This window comes from Hibiscus syriacus, unplaced genomic scaffold (genome assembly GCF_006381635.1).
Source record: "Hibiscus syriacus cultivar Baekdansim isolate YM2019G1 unplaced genomic scaffold, ASM638163v2 tig00112611_pilon, whole genome shotgun sequence".
NCBI classification, from domain to species: Eukaryota; Viridiplantae; Streptophyta; class Magnoliopsida; order Malvales; family Malvaceae; genus Hibiscus; species Hibiscus syriacus.
Genome location: NW_024063368.1, coordinates 199,131 through 212,209, shown reverse-complemented (window position 1 = coordinate 212,209; position 13,079 = coordinate 199,131). Strand labels below are relative to the sequence as shown.

Genomic DNA, 13,079 nt, shown 5'->3' with positions numbered 1-13,079 from the left:
CCTTTGTTCAATCACCCTTAAACACTTGTTTGGGCCTTTTATCCCTTTCTTTCATAACTATGAACCATGACCTACGTTACGTGCCTTAAAAGTCCCTTCTAATCATACATGGATTTCTAAACAGAAGAGACTATCTTCAGATTTCATCCCACCCATCAGGACTAATCGTTATTAGCAAAAAAATAGTGTAATTAATATATGATAGAGAAAAATAACAAAGGGGGGTTCAAGACGTAAATTACGAATGACGTCTTGAAACCAAAGGAGGATTCGAGTTGAAAACCTGAAAAGGCGGCTCGAATACAAAAATTGGGCAGCTGAGGCGATCGCACAAATTCCTTGATAAGGCATCGCACAATCCGAGCATGACCATGAAAGTTGGTAGTCGGAGAACACTTCCAGTAGAGGAGCATACAAGGTACCCCATCAAACCTTTGAGCATCAAATAAACAAAAAATGCCAAACCTTTGACCAAACATAATAACCTGAGACTTTTTATCCTTTCCTTACTTAACCATTTCCCAAAAATAGCTATGATCTTGGAACGTGTCAAATAGCTATAATTTATTGAAGGATTAACATTGTAATTAATTCTTTGATATCCAATGAACTCTAGTTTTATGATTCGTCTCAATTGTAAAACCGTGAAATGGGCAATATTTTCAAAACTTCTGATTAAATTTTTTTCAAAACTCTTTTAATTGATATTTTTAGAACTTTGAAAATAAAAGAGAAACATTTTTTCAAACAAGACAATCTCTCTAGAGTGGATCTTGGTAAATGACATGTGGCTCTCAAACAGTAATCTCATGCTTAGAATTAATGTTGAAGCAAGAAATGAGGAACAATAGGGGCACTTTTAATGTTGGGGCATTTTTGGAGATTCAACATTTAATATTGGGGCATCTCCGGGGATTCAAAATCCTGATGCGAACGATCAGATCTTCCGAAGGCTTTTCCTCCACATGTTGGAACCAGCATGCAAAAAATGAGATTCTGTCCAAGGAATAAAACAAGAACTCATTCATTATGCATACATTTTAGAGCATCATATTTATCATTTTTTCACATACATAAGTTTTGCAGTTTTAGAGTCAAGTTTCAACTTCAAGGAGAAAGATACTTGATTCAAAAGAGTTTGTAAAAATCGATGGTGGTTGCTTAACTCAGCAGCAAGAAGTCACACTTCAACCAACTCGACATATTGAAAGATCGACATTCATCTTCAGATTCAATATTTCCAATATAAATTTTGTCTCGCTTGAGACAATCTCATTTAATGCAGATGATTATCTCACTTGAGATTGCTTTTCTTAAAACAGACTTTGTCTCACTTGAGACTGTTTCACTCGAAAGAAGGCATTTAATTTCACTCAAGACTGTTTTTAAAAAGAAGATTTTATCTCGCTTGAGATAATTTCCCTTGAAACAAAATATTTTCTCCCTTGAGACAGTTTCTCTTGAAACATAAACATTAAAAACATTTTCCTTGAAACAAATTATTTGAATATGTTTTATTTGAAACAAATTTCATCTCCCTTGAGACAGTTTCTTTTGGAACTAAGTTTTGTCTCTCTTGAGACAGTTTCTCTTGAAACAAATTTCGTCTCTCTTGAGACAGTTTCCCTTGAAACAAAATCTTTGAATTTATTTCCCCTAAAACAAATTTTGTCTCCCTTGAGACAGTTTCTCTTGAAACACAAAATCTTCAAATTTATTTCCCTTAAAACAAAATTTTGTTTCCCTTGAGACCATTTTCATGAAACAGCAGATATCTTTAAGATCGTTTCCCTTGAAACGAATTCTATCTCTTTCGAGACAACTTCTCTTGAAGCATCATCTGAACCGTTACACTCAGCTCAGACGCATACTTAAGATGGTCGAGAAGCATTTCTCAAATCAAAAATAGAATGTACACATCGGATTTGAACATTTGAAGAATTCAAGATCAGGGATCAGAACTTGAAGATTCAAGAATCAAGATTACAGACAGGCAACCGGAGATCGAGATTTCTCTCCAGAGCCCCAAGATAACATATGTTGCATATGCATTTTAGGCACACCTAAGAGCATTGCATCCATAGCATCACATATATGCATAACTTTTTCAGGTTTTAGCTAGAGTCAATTTCAACTTCGCGACGAAGGATATTGAACTCAAAGCGACACAATTTGCTCGAGAGTAGATTTCAACTTCACGACGGAGAATATCTAACTCGAAGCCAAACTTCACAATAAAGGGGTCATCCACGGTTTCAACTTCACGACGAAGGGAATCGTGTCCACCCGCAACATACAATACTTGGATTTCAACTTCACGACGAAGGATATTCAAGTTAAGGCTTAACTTCACGATGAAGGGGCCATCCGCGATTTCAACTCCACGTCGGAGGATATCGTACCCGCACATCCACGATTTTAACTCCACGATGGAGGATATCATGTCATTTGAGGCTCAACTTCACGACGAAGGGGCTTCCCAGTTTCAGAGCCAATTTCAACTTCACAGCAAGGGATATTGGACTCAAGACAACACAAGCTTAACTTCACAACGAAGGGGCGGCTGATTGTCAACAAACAACTTTTCAGTTTCATTCAGAGTCAATTTCAACTTCACAACGAAGAATATTGAACTCGAGACAACACAAGCTCAACTTCACAGCGAAGAGGCGGCTGGCTATCAACAAACAATTTCCCAGTTTCAGAGCCAATTTCAACTTCACGACGGAGGATATTGGACTCGGAACAATACTACCCACTTGGATTTCAACTTCACGATGAAGGATATCCAATTATCAGGCTCAACTTCACGACGAATGGGCCACCCGCGGTTTCAACTTCACGACGAAGGGGAATAGTGCACACAAGCAACATCCATCTCTAGATTGGATTTCAACTTCATGACGAAGGATATCTAACTCAAAGAATGGTTATCTATCACCAAAGACCTTCGAGTTCGATTACATTCAACTCAGAGGTAAATCAAATTTACAATATAGCTTAAGGCAAGAAGAGCTATCTGTCAACGAAAATTGTCGAGTTTGATTCCATTCAGCTCGATGACACCTCAATCACACTATTGTTCGGCTACAATCGAGGTTTTCAAGCCTAGAAGAAGATCTGGGTTAACCGTGCCTTAGTAGCAAAAAGCCTTTTTTCCGTCAGCATAGCTTAAATCGAGAAAAACTATCTGTTAACGAAGACTTTTCGAGTTCGATTTCATTCAGCTCGAGAGGATAGCAACCACATTGTGGAGTCAAGTGATTACTTTCCAGTCGAATTTTTAGCCAAGGTCTTTAAACCGAGAAGAAGACCAAAGTGGACTACAACGAGAAGCCACATTCTGATTCAAATCATTTCAAGATGGACTCGACTTCACGACGGAGGAGCCATCCGCAACTCAATTCGACAGGGAGTTATTCTTTAACTCCACTGAATGAAAATTTGTATTTTTTTTTATCTTTGTCATATTTTTCGTTCCACGAAAAAGGAGCTGTAGATACCCATTTTCTTAAAAGATAGAACTAGCAAAAGTTCATCTCCTAAGATGACTCTTCCACCACCATATCGTTTAAAGCAACAACCACACCAACAAACGTGCAACAACCGAGCAAGGAGTCTAGTTGCATTAGGATTCTATTATTAATAGAATTCTAAAAATAGTTAGTTTTTTTCACTATAAATATATGTAATCATCCCCATTTGTAACACACGATTTACATACAAGATACAGAGGAAAACACGAAAAAAATACAAAGATAAAGCTATTGTAAACGATTTGAAAAGGAAATAAAAGGTAGCATATTTTTTTTACATTGATTCGTTCATTTCTCGCATGTGCATGTTATTTTTCTTGAGATTTGGTTTGAATAATCCAAAGTGTGGGTTGTGTCGATGACCAAAAAGGGGTGGGATTTCGAAGTTTCGACCCTAGATTTACTCCCGAGTCATGTTCATTTTTTTAAAGTATTTAATATTCCTCCTAAGTTAATCTTAATCTTTAATTTACCTTGAAATTTACCCTTTAATTTTACTTTTATATTAATTTCGTCCCTTATATATATATATTTAATTATATTTTTATTTATTTATTTACTATATTCCTTTTTTTATTTATATTATATTATTATTTTTATATATATCTTATATCATTATATATATATATATGTATGTATGTATGTATATATGTATGTATAGATGTATTAATTTTTCTCCATTTACTACGTATATATATTTTTTCTTAATATTATATTTTATACGTTTTTATATATATATTTTCTTAATATTCTATTTTTGTTTTTATTTATTTATATATATTATATTTTTACTTTATTTTATTTTTTTCTATTATTTTTTTTCTTAATATCATGTATATCTTCATTTTTTATTTGTTTTACTTAGTATTATATATTTATTATTTTTATTTGTTTTAATAAATACTACTTTATATGTACACATTATTTTTATTTCATTTTTCATTTCTTTTACCTTTTTAATTATTTTTACTCAATTAATATTTTTTCTTTATCTATGTCTTTGGTTTTTTTAACATTTTATTCATTTTGTTTATTTTTATTATTTTTTCTATTATTTTTTACGTATTTTGTTATTTTTCATTTTTTCTTGTTTTATTTATTATTCTCATGTTTGCACACTTGATATCCTAATTCGATTTTATACTCCGCTACGAGTCAAACGTTTTTATCTTTTAAGGGTATTCAAATTAATCAATTGTAAGTAATTTGAATCGGGTCTGTTAAATTTTAATTTAAATTTCGAATTTTCGCAACTAAGACAACCGGCAAATTAATTGGTACCGAAAGGACGGTTCAAGGGTACTAATCCTTCCTTGACCGTAACCGACTCCCGAACCCGACACATTTCTGGTAAAAACGCAGATCAGGTAATATGGTATCCGACCCACCTAAATTCGTTTTAAAATAGTCGACGACGACTCCAATCCACATTTTTCAACTCGAAGCCCAATTCCGAAACCCAACCGAAAGACGGTTACAACACTATTTTTTTTGAGTAAAAAACATTTCCAAAGAATTACTACTTATTATAAATAAAATTCCTTTTCGAACAAAATATAAACATAATTAATACTTAAAATTCAAGCCAATAGGCTTGACAGTACATCTGGGCCAGCCTTATCTTCTGTCTTTTTGGAAGAACATAAAACATAGCTAAGCTTCAGTGTCTTATTACAATTTAAAACGATGCAACGAAAAATGATAAACATAGCTTACATATTTTTCCATCCAACAACACAAGACTGACTAATCAAGCAATGCAAGTAAAACAAAGCTAGTTGAAAGACACAACACAGAAATTTACATCGAAATTGGACAACAGCCTTTGTGAATATATCGATCACCACGACAAAAAACAAAGACCAGAGTCTAAAGACTTCAATTACACTGCATATCCTTGCATTGCGAAGAAAACATCGAGCATCGGCAAACGAAATGTGAAATGGTTGTAATGCAGAGGTGGGGTTCGATCGCTGGTGAGGTAGGTTAGTGCATGTGTCCAATGAAGAAATATCAGTTTGTTTTCTTAAGGAGGGTTGATGTGCTCAACTCTGCATCATCCTGGACAAAGCTCCAGCAAATGTAAGTAAGAGGGATACTGATAGCGTGCCATAGAGCCTTCGAATCAACAAACCCCTTGTACGGTGGAAAGTCGTATATTCCCAGGAACACGAGAAGGATTCCCCCTGCAACAAACAGCCAAACCTTCCAGCGTGATGGATGGCAAGTTACACCAGCCCACACTCCCCATATGAGAAGTTGGGCTACACCCATGGCCATACAAACTTTCATATTTAATCCTGCAAACAAAATCCGGTTTATGACTAGGGTGCAACAAGAACCTGGCAGGAGTTAATAATCGCACAGTACCGGTCATAACGAAAATAGTTATGATAAAAATGAAAAAAGAGTTTGTGTAAGATTCTTTTATGATGTAAGAATAGCTCAGCTTAATAGATGAGTGAAAACATGGTAGAAACGAAATTCTGATGTATTAAAACTAGCTACTTTGGAGTAAAAATTGAACAGAATCTGAGCTTTGGCAACCAATTTTATTATTCAGGAAGTTGGAACTATAATGTGGTGCAGGTAAATAAAATTGCAGAAAAAGCTGTATGCATAAGGCCAAATCTAGAGGCAAACTGTGATGAATGCTGAGAATCATGTTTTGCGAGGGTAACAAAGAAAGCATTACCATAATCAAGTTTGTAGAAGTTCAGATACAAGATGTGTGTTGTCACAAATGCAATCAGTGGAGCAGCAACAATTACTCTTGAAGCTTCATCTCTCAAATTAAATGCTCGTAGAATTGCTAGAATAAGACTATATCCAACTAATGCAACAGCAGATGAATAATCTAGCTTCTCGGTCAACTCAACAGCTCTACAAGTATTTAGGTTAGATATCTCCACACACAAAAAAAAAAATAATCAATTACATTATACAATGATTATAAGAACACTAAGCTCAAAACATGCCTTCCAATTATACATTTCATTTTTCTTTTCAGAAAATATTTCTTATTTTAATCACTTAAAATTATGTCCAACTTTTTGCTCCTTTAAGAACATTGTTATTAGATGCTCAAAATTACTTCCTGGAGACATAAAAGAGGCTTCTATGAATAAGAACTTGATCCAGGCTCCTAATAGATCAGGTACAATTAGAGGATGCTTAAAGATTACGGGTCCAAACGAACATACAGAGGATCACTTACCGACTGTGAAAAATGGTACTCCAGAACCAGAAGTTCATTGCCAATACGGCGTAGATATGCCACAAGCCAGTATATTCATAATAAGTCCTTTTATCAGGTCTCAAAGGCAACTTGTAATTCAGAAGGATAAAAAACGAGAGCCAACCATGAAACTGCACAGCAAGGCTTAGTGCAGAGAAAGCAACAGCAACAGGTTCCTAAAATCACCAAAACAAAACATCATCACTAACAAGAACAACAATCTAAAAAGGCAAACAACATAACAATGATACAAAGATGATATTCTAAGAACCTGGATCCCGTAAACACGTTGAAAAGGCCATTTTCCGTGATACTTGATTGGTTTATCCCCATGTTTCTCCCTTTGTTCTTCTCTAGCAATCATACAGTGGTACTGACAATCAGCACGACAATCCCACTGCTTCCATTTCTGATAGAGCGGTTCTTGTAAATACCACGGCCCATCAATTGGTTTCCCATCGGATGAGAATTTACAGTGTTGGAAACAAATTTTCCCCACGCACCCACTTATCTCACACTCCTCCAAACAAGCCCTAATAAATGAACAACCGCGAAAATCAACAAGTAAATAAAAGCGGCATAGGAATCATAAATCAAGTTAAATTTCCCGGAAAAAAAAGATAAGGTCATTAAACTAACCAATAATAGAATTATTCCAAATATAGACAAATTCCAAACAGCATAAAAAAATTAAAAAAAAACTACAATTATGGGTTCTTCTAACAAGAATATTCTTCTTTCAAGTTGGCTATTCAATTAATTTTCATCCAGTTTTCCTTAAAAAAAACAGAGAGAATTGGAATCTATATAACTGGAGCTGCAAATCAAGATAAGTGAATCGAGTAAACTTACTTGTAAATCGGATCGGCATCACCTTCACTGGCGTGAAGTGAAGAAACGAGAAATGAAAGGGCTAAAAAGAGCATAATTGAACGGCGGAGAGCCATTTGATTCATAGGCCAAAAGGAAAAGTGAACAGAGAAACCAACAATGATTCGACTTTTTTTTCTTCCTTTTCTTTAAATTTTTCTACAGAATAAACGATTGATGATGGAGGTTCCAGAGATGACGTGGTGGATTCCGTCCCATGGAATAAAAAAGATAATGATATAAATGTAGAGAGAGAGAGAGTAGATGAGTTTTGAGTTGAAGAACCGAGTTGAGCTGGAACAACGAACTCAGTGGAGAAATAAAGATGAGCCACTGAGTTACGGATTTTTACTTTTATGTTTGTGTTTATCGAGAATCGTGAGCTTGAACGTGAAGTGCGGGAGGCCTGAGACCAAAATCTCGTGAGGAGCTGACCTCATAAACGACCCATCGTCTGACACGTAGACCATATGAAGATCGGATTTTACCAAAATGACATCAGGTGTCATCTAAGCCAGTAAGGCTTTGACAATTTTCATACGCTGGCGTTTCTTTGCTGTCTTCCCAAAGGCTAAAGCAGCTGCTTGCTTTCCACGTGGCTGAACGGTTTGCAAGTGGATGTTTAAAACAAACATACTTTATTCTCGGGTAAACTACAGTGGTAATCATTTTTGTTACATTTTCTTCTGATTTTGGAAACTCAGCTTTCAATTGTTATATTTAGATCATTTATATTATCGATCAATTATATATTGATCACTAAATGCTATTTCCTGTTACATCGATGATGAAATACGTTAATAAAAAATTGAGTAATATTCCCTTGAAACTGTGAGGAACTATGTTGATTTTCAAAACCGACGACATTGGCAATCCAAGGAACTTGATGGTTGAGCTTGTTATTCGTGGAATATATAATGTTTCGTTGTCAAAACTAACTGAAAGTTCGTTGCTATCGGTGACCTTTCAGCCGGTTCCGATTTCAGTCCCTGTTCCTCCTTCGGCATTGTACTCGAAGTCGGGTTACCAGGAAATCCTGAGCTTGCAAGCTCCCAGGGTCTTGAAGCTAACGCTGTAGACATTATGGGCCTTTGGCAGCCTGGTGGAAACAGCTTCGCCTTTGTTCGGTGCAAAAGAAGAGAGGGCGATCGGAGAGTACTTGGTGTTCTAGCAGGTAGTGTCAGAATCTCATGTTTCACAATAAGGAAAAGACATGCTCTAATTATGATTCTATCACTTCATTTTGTGGAAATTGAGAAATTAGTACCTAATAGGGTTGCACATAATTCGGATTTCAATCCGATCCGGTTTTTTCCCATAGAAAAAAAACCGGTTTATAAAATAACCGGTTCGGTTTCTAACTGGTTTGGAGGGCCGGATATCCTAACCGGTGTAACCGGTTTCAGTTTTAAAAAAACCGGTTTTTTAAAAAACCGGTTATAAAAAAACCGATTTTAATATTCCAGATTGCTCATAGGGAACCGATTCCCCCCCAAGGGGGTACCGATTCCTCACTGAATGGTTTGGCTCCGAGATTTCCAGAATGCTCGGAGGGAACCGATTCCCCCATAGGGGTACCGATTCCCCCCTATTCAACGGTCGAAATATTTGAATTTTACACTTAGGGAACCGATTCCCTATGAGAGGGTACCGATTCCCCCACGCTCTAAGCATTTTTATTAAATGTTTTCACACTTAAACGGCTATATTATCTTCATTAATTATCACTAACGTTCAGAAGTGATTCAAGGTGTATTTAAGCAAGCTTAGAAGTCATTGATCAAAGACAAGAAACATCAAGCAACTAGAATCAAGAGAGAATCAAAGAGAAAGCATCAAACCTCAAGTTCGATAAATTCAAATACTTAATTGAAATACTTAATTAACTCAACATAATTGAAATACTTAAATACTTCCAAGTTTGATAAATTCAAATACTTAAAAACTTCCAAGTTCGATAAATTCAAATACTTAAAAACTTCAAGTTCGATAATTGAAACAAAGTTTACGATAATTGAAATAAAGTTATAAAATAAACTACATTGCCATCTCTTCTTCATCATCTTCGCCTTCTTCGTTTGGAGGGGATATTCCAAGTTCGACTTCTTCAATGTGTAAGTTTGCTTCCAAATTGGCATCAATTGCATCTTCTAGGGTGATGATATTCGAGTGTGTTCGATCACTCTCACGACTTCAAGGTTTCCCCCGACGGAAGATTCAGCAGTGTTACTCATGATGAATAAAAAATTACAAAACTAAGATTTGAGAGATGTTTAAGTGTTGTGTAATAAGATTTGAGAAAGTTGTAATCAACCAAATACATCCCCAACCTATTTATACATGTTTAGGATGGTAAAATAGTAATTTTTTAAAGAAAAAAGGTCAAAAACGGTCACAAACGGCTATATTAACGGCTAATTTTTTAAACCCAGACCGGTTTTTTTTTTCGGATAAAAACCGGTTTTTTAACCGGTTTTTTTCAAACCGGTTTTTTATCCGGTTAAAAAACCGGTCTGGGTTTTTTTCTCCAAACCGGTTAAAATAACCGGTTTAAAAAAATCCGATCCGGTTAAAAAAAACCGGTTTTTCCCAAAACCGGTTTCGGATATTTTTTTCGGATATTCGGATTTTTTGTGCACCCCTAGTACCTAATGATAAAATTTACAACTTCGAGTACCAGAGTGATAAAAGTGGATAATTTTTAGGGTCAAATATGTGCTTAAACATGAACAGAGGAAGCTGATACATAATATTACACATTTACTGTTTAAACAATCCAAAATCGGAAACCTGGAAAAATTTTGTAGCGTTCCTTTATACAACGAATCAAAGTCCCTGCAACCACCAACTCGATACTCTATGTCTCTACCTACTTGTATCTACCGGTTAAAATGCTAAAGCCAGCAATCCGATAACACCGGGCTACCGAGCCGGTGCTATGCACGGGGATGTGGAAATATGGACTCGAAACGCCACCTAAGAATAAGAATCAGTAATAAAACACGTCCACGTAGAAAATGCAGTTTTATGCAAATGTCGATGGAGAATGTTTGACCCTCCATTGGAACTATTTCAACTCGCACCGACAGCTCAACAGACGAGAGATGACTTGAGGGATGTGGCCGTTGGGAGATTCGTGCACGATGCCCATCGGATGACAGATTCAGACACCATGAAATCGAGTTGTTCTTTCTCGCCATGACCGATGGTGCGGTTCCTCTTGCTGTGGAAGGCCGACAACCTAGACCCGCTCGTTCCTCCTGTCCTTCCGAATTCAGCTGCCTTGATCTCCTTTTCACTTGCCTCGGGCCCACAGCAAAGCGAAGAATCTGGTAACATAAGCAGCTTATCCAATCCTGCATTCGTGTGATGACGCAAGACATAATTTCAGTACGAGAACAACAAATCATAAAGATTTGTAACATGGTTTAGCACAAATTACCTCCATCTAATCTCTCCATCTGAATAATGTTGGCCGACAAATCAGATTTGCATCTCTCTTGTTCAACCCTGGAACTAGGGCTGAAGAATGCAAAGCTCGGCATAGACGGAATGGCAGAATGGAATTCTAAGGTATCAGAATTGCTGCTGCGGAAAGAAAATCCACCCGATGCGAAGCAAGGTGTAGATGGCTCCACAAAGGAAGAAGAAAATAACGTTCTGCAGGTTAGCGTGGGTGACTGAACATCATAAATGATTGGCGACCCAACACCAAAGCTGATATCCTGATCCCTAGACATGGAAAATGAGCCACTATGAAACTCCAACTCTCCACAACTTTGGTATATAACCTCACTTGATTCTTCTTGATAAGATTCAACACTCTTCATCCATGAATGGTCTAAAAGAAAACAATTCAACATTAAGCTTTTTGTAGACGATGGAAATTTCCAGTAACATGCAAGAAAGGAAACAATCTAAATCGACCTCTTGGCATACGTATACCAGTCATTAGAACAAACTTGAATAAATTTAAGAAAGCTGGTATTAAATAGCTACCGGGTTTGACTCTGTTGCTCATGCACAGACTTTCCTTATGCATACTTTAATAGCCACAGAATACAATGATTAAACAACTATTCTAATGTCTCTGCATGCACCGATAAATTTATAACGAGTGTTGGAAGGGATTCCAATGTACCTAAAACCTGCAGTGCAGTGAGCCTTTGTGAAGGATCTGTATTGAGCATTCCCCTGACTAAATTCTTTGCAGAACCATAAATCCCATCCCAAGGATCTGATGGGAACTGCAAATCAGCTGCCCTCACAGCATCAAATATCCGTGATTTTGTTTTACCCCAAAATGGCGGTGTCCCACTAAGAAGAATGTACAAAATCACCCCAGCACTCCAAATATCAGCAGTCTGGTTATATCCCCCAACCAAAACCTCAGGTGCAATGTAAAATGGACTCCCAACCGTCCCATGCAAACACTGCCCTGTTGGCAACAAATACCAAAATTGTTCAAAACATAGAAGTCTCAAAAATTTCGAGGAAGCAAACAAGCTCTGTGTGAAAAATGTTCTTGGTTAGAGAAGGGAAAAGAATAAATGTAAAACTCTACCAGGCTCGATATATGTTGCAAGACCAAAATCTGCTAGTTTGATTGGTGATGATGAGGCTTTTGTAGCTAAGAGGATATTCTCTGGCTTCAGATCTCTATGCACAATCCCAATTTCAAGACAATATAGGACCACTTGCATTAGATGCCTAAAGAGAACTCTAGCATCTGCCTCGGGAAAACGGCCATACCTCTCAAGCCGGTGAAAAAGCTCCCCGCCTGCACAAAGCTCCATAACCAAATGAACATAGTCTTCATCCTCATAAACAGCCTTGAGATCTACAACATTAGGATGCCCTGATAACCTAGTCATTATTTCGATTTCAAGCTTGACACTCCGTGCATCATCAGAGGTTACCAATCTATCTTTAGATATGGACTTGCATGCCAACACCTCTTTCGTCAACTTATCCGAGCACAAGCTAATAACACCGAATTGACCCCAGCCCAGTTGCTCTCCAAAAATGTATCGATCTCTCAAATTTACAGTTTGGTCAGTTTCCAATATCGTTTCACTCAAGCTTGCAACTTTGTAGCAATTACACGGCTTCTTTGACGTTTCATTGAAGCTGCTGCTCTGGGCAACAGCCATAACACTTTCCAGACGTTAAACTAATCAAAAAGTGATTCAGGATGTAAGCTTAATTCCCCTAGGTTTTAGGGCAGCTTGCAACAACTTAGTCTCCCAAAGAAACAAGCTAGTCAAATTTTAATTGTCAAAACTTTGATTTATACATTTTCATGTTCACAGAACTCTTACCAAATCCATACTTGAGATCAAGACTCCTAAAACATAAGACTTTCATGGGTAGTTGTTGAACTTTGACAGCTAAACTTGCATCGAATAACACAGTGCCAGAAATCATGACAAGAC

The 13,079-nt window shown here is 36.7% G+C and overlaps 2 protein-coding genes across 6 annotated transcripts; both read right to left on the bottom strand.

Annotated features, from left to right (window-relative positions):
• Window positions 1–5,283: 5,283 nt before the first annotated feature.
• On the bottom strand, window positions 5,284–7,987 carry LOC120181967 (post-GPI attachment to proteins factor 3-like). Of its 4 annotated transcripts, none has more exons than XM_039186990.1 (6): window positions 7,627–7,987; window positions 7,046–7,307; window positions 6,754–6,950; window positions 6,232–6,419; window positions 5,511–5,878; window positions 5,284–5,480 (listed from the first exon to the last, which is right to left on the bottom strand). In XM_039186990.1, the coding sequence occupies exons 1-5, from the start codon at window positions 7,728–7,730 to the stop codon at window positions 5,550–5,552; spliced, it is 1,080 nt and encodes a 359-aa protein (XP_039042921.1). In that variant the 5' UTR covers window positions 7,731–7,987; the 3' UTR covers window positions 5,284–5,480; window positions 5,511–5,549. The 4 variants fall into 4 exon arrangements, 3 of the variants coding, with proteins under 3 accessions (XP_039042921.1, XP_039042922.1, XP_039042923.1); XM_039186991.1 differs by having other exon boundaries at window positions 5,511–5,836; XR_005521793.1 differs by lacking the exon at window positions 5,284–5,480 and having other exon boundaries at window positions 5,759–5,880; window positions 6,050–6,419.
• Window positions 7,988–10,612: 2,625 nt separating this feature from the next.
• LOC120181969 (calcium-dependent protein kinase 26-like) lies at window positions 10,613–12,812 on the bottom strand. 2 transcript variants are annotated; one of them, XM_039186995.1, is made up of 5 exons: window positions 12,209–12,812; window positions 11,786–12,082; window positions 11,087–11,485; window positions 10,967–11,000; window positions 10,626–10,927 (listed from the first exon to the last, which is right to left on the bottom strand). In XM_039186995.1, the coding sequence occupies exons 1-5, from the start codon at window positions 12,795–12,797 to the stop codon at window positions 10,735–10,737; spliced, it is 1,512 nt and encodes a 503-aa protein (XP_039042926.1). In that variant the 5' UTR covers window positions 12,798–12,812; the 3' UTR covers window positions 10,626–10,734. The 2 variants fall into 2 exon arrangements, with proteins under 2 accessions (XP_039042925.1, XP_039042926.1); XM_039186994.1 differs by having other exon boundaries at window positions 10,613–11,000.
• Window positions 12,813–13,079: the final 267 nt, after the last annotated feature.